Here is a 2,279-nt window from a genome sequence, read left to right as displayed (position 1 = left end):
TGCAGCGGTGCCTCCACCACAAAGCACACTCAGAGGCCACGGCTCTGTCCTTGAAATGGACCAAAGCAGACAACATGGAGGGAATTCCACATCAGTTTCTCATAACTGTTGAAAGTCCAGGGAAAGAGGCGTTGGTGTCATACACTGAGGACTTCTACAAGATGTTCTCAGATTTAAAGCCAGACACAAAGCACAAAATATATGTCTCATCTGTGTTAAATGGTCGGCCCAGTGAACCAGTCTCCATCAACATACACACAGGTGAGAATTTACTGGCCTGATTTCAAGATAAATACATAACTTGTCTGTAATATACCCTGAGACAATGCTATGATGCAGGTATTAGGCAAAGATAAGGCCTGAATTATGCTAGAAAACTAGTTTGTATAGTTTGTTGTCCTGAAAGAGGCTGAAGTGTATACAGTTTACAGTATATTTACATTTTAAGACAGCCACTTGCATAAAGGTTAAAGCTACAGTTGGCAACAGTTAAGTCATATTTGCTGGAACTGTCACTATATTCTGATAGTCGTACATGAAATGGGTAATTTAGGAAAAATCATCCAACTCCTCTGGCTCCACCAACTGCCTTTAATCGCATTTGCAAAAATCCAATGCTCATATTTATTTCATCTAAGGTGCAATTCCAGCCCTGACTGAAAGAACTGACAGAGAGAGAGACTAACAGAATGACTGACAAACCTTTTGTCTTCCAAAATCACCTAATTTTGTCTAGTAATCCTGATGAGTGAGTTGATCTAGCATTGATACCCTGATTAAGAGTAAAATTCCAGTACATTCACTGGTCTCTTGTTGATGTTTCAGAACCATGTCTCAGGGACGTCCTGTCAAAAATCGGACTTGAAGACGAGTACGACAACAAGCTCACACTTAGCGCCGTCCTCGAGATTAATCAAACCGATACATCAGAGAGCAAACTTGAAACTGCGAAGTCACTCTGTGAGGCTTTTTTGAAGAGACTCATGATGTTGAACACAAACGCTAGAAGTGTAAATAGTGTATGCGATGTGGATGCAGAGAAGAGCAATGGCATCAACCCCCTGGACCTGACAACTGCATTCTTTCTCTGTTCGGACAGCTTTCTTCAGCAGGATATAGCATTGAAAATGGCACTCTGTCAGTTTTCCGTCCCTCTCTTGCTCCCCAACAGTGAAACAAGGGAAATCACAATGATGCTGTGGTCCTTGCGCGACATTGTGCAAACCTTCAGACCCTCTATGCATGCACTCAGAAAGTTAAATTGCGAAGAAAGAATTGTGGACTCTGATATTCCTCTTGTTTCATTTGTCAGGCTGGGGAGCACAGGCTTCTCCAAGTCTCTGATGTTGAACAAGCTGCTTAGCAACACTCAGCCACACCACAACACATTTTTTCATCGTGACATGGTTTACGGTGAAGTACCAAGGAGGATTTCAGGCGGGCTAGTTGAAATCAGCTGGTATCTCCCATGTGGGAACAGGAGCAAATTCACAGAGCCACTAGCTGTTGCCAACCTCAGAGGAGACATCAGGGCTTTTGAAAAGCAGTTTTCCTTCCTCTGTCAGACATCTGCAGCTATTTACATCTTCTGTGATGAAACAGAAACGGCTTACCTCAAGTGTCTGGAGGGAAAAGACGTGAAAGCAAGTGTCATTTTGATTAGCAGTGTACTGAGGAACACCTTTACACTCAAAATGTTGACTAGGGGATCACATCTGAAGACAACCATTGTTAGCGGGAAGAAAAAGACTGATACAGAGCTGGTAAAAGCTCTGCATGAATCAATTACCAAGATGCTGGAGAAATACCAAAACATAGTGTCGGTGGCAAATCAGGCCAACAGAGCTCGCTGCTGTGGTATCCTGGTTGATGAAGATAGTGATGAATACCGGAGTGCCAGGAGGGATGTGGACAAGATCACCAAACGCATCACCAATGCCTCTGAATTCAAAGACAAACAACTGCCCTTCCAGGGGCACATCTGGAAAGCGCTTTCATGGCTGGAGACAGAGCACTGGAGAATGCGGAAAGTTGGCCAGAACGCTGAAGCCTACCACAAGTCTTTGAGAACAAAAGAAAAAGATCTTGAACGGAAGCAGCAAAGATTTGAGATGACGGCAGCAATGTTAAAGTTCCTTGATGGGATAGTCCCCTCCGAAGTGCAGCGCTACTATTTTCTCAAATGGCTGGAAATGGATCTGGATGATCTGACCCGGAGCCAGGTGTCATCTCTGCGGGATCGTTACAAAGAGCTCCTCCAGAAATCTCCTGAAGATGCT

General features: G+C 44.0%; 1 protein-coding gene across 1 annotated transcript; it reads left to right on the top strand.

Annotated features, from left to right (window-relative positions):
- Positions 1-26: 26 nt before the first annotated feature.
- On the top strand, positions 27-2,274 carry LOC146960075 (up-regulator of cell proliferation-like; the record flags this gene model as incomplete). Its single annotated transcript, XM_085772637.1, has 2 exons — positions 27-261; positions 826-2,274. Coding segments are annotated over 2 exons (1,684 nt in total), but the record flags the coding sequence as incomplete, so codon positions are not given.
- Between the last annotated feature and the right edge of the window lie 5 nt (positions 2,275-2,279).

The sequence above is a fragment of the Trachurus japonicus genome, unplaced genomic scaffold, assembly GCF_045865225.1.
Source record: "Trachurus japonicus isolate A0001 unplaced genomic scaffold, Traja_1.0 AP030746.1".
In the NCBI taxonomy this organism is placed as follows: domain Eukaryota; kingdom Metazoa; phylum Chordata; class Actinopteri; order Carangiformes; family Carangidae; genus Trachurus; species Trachurus japonicus.
This window is presented reverse-complemented; position numbering and strand designations above follow the sequence as displayed.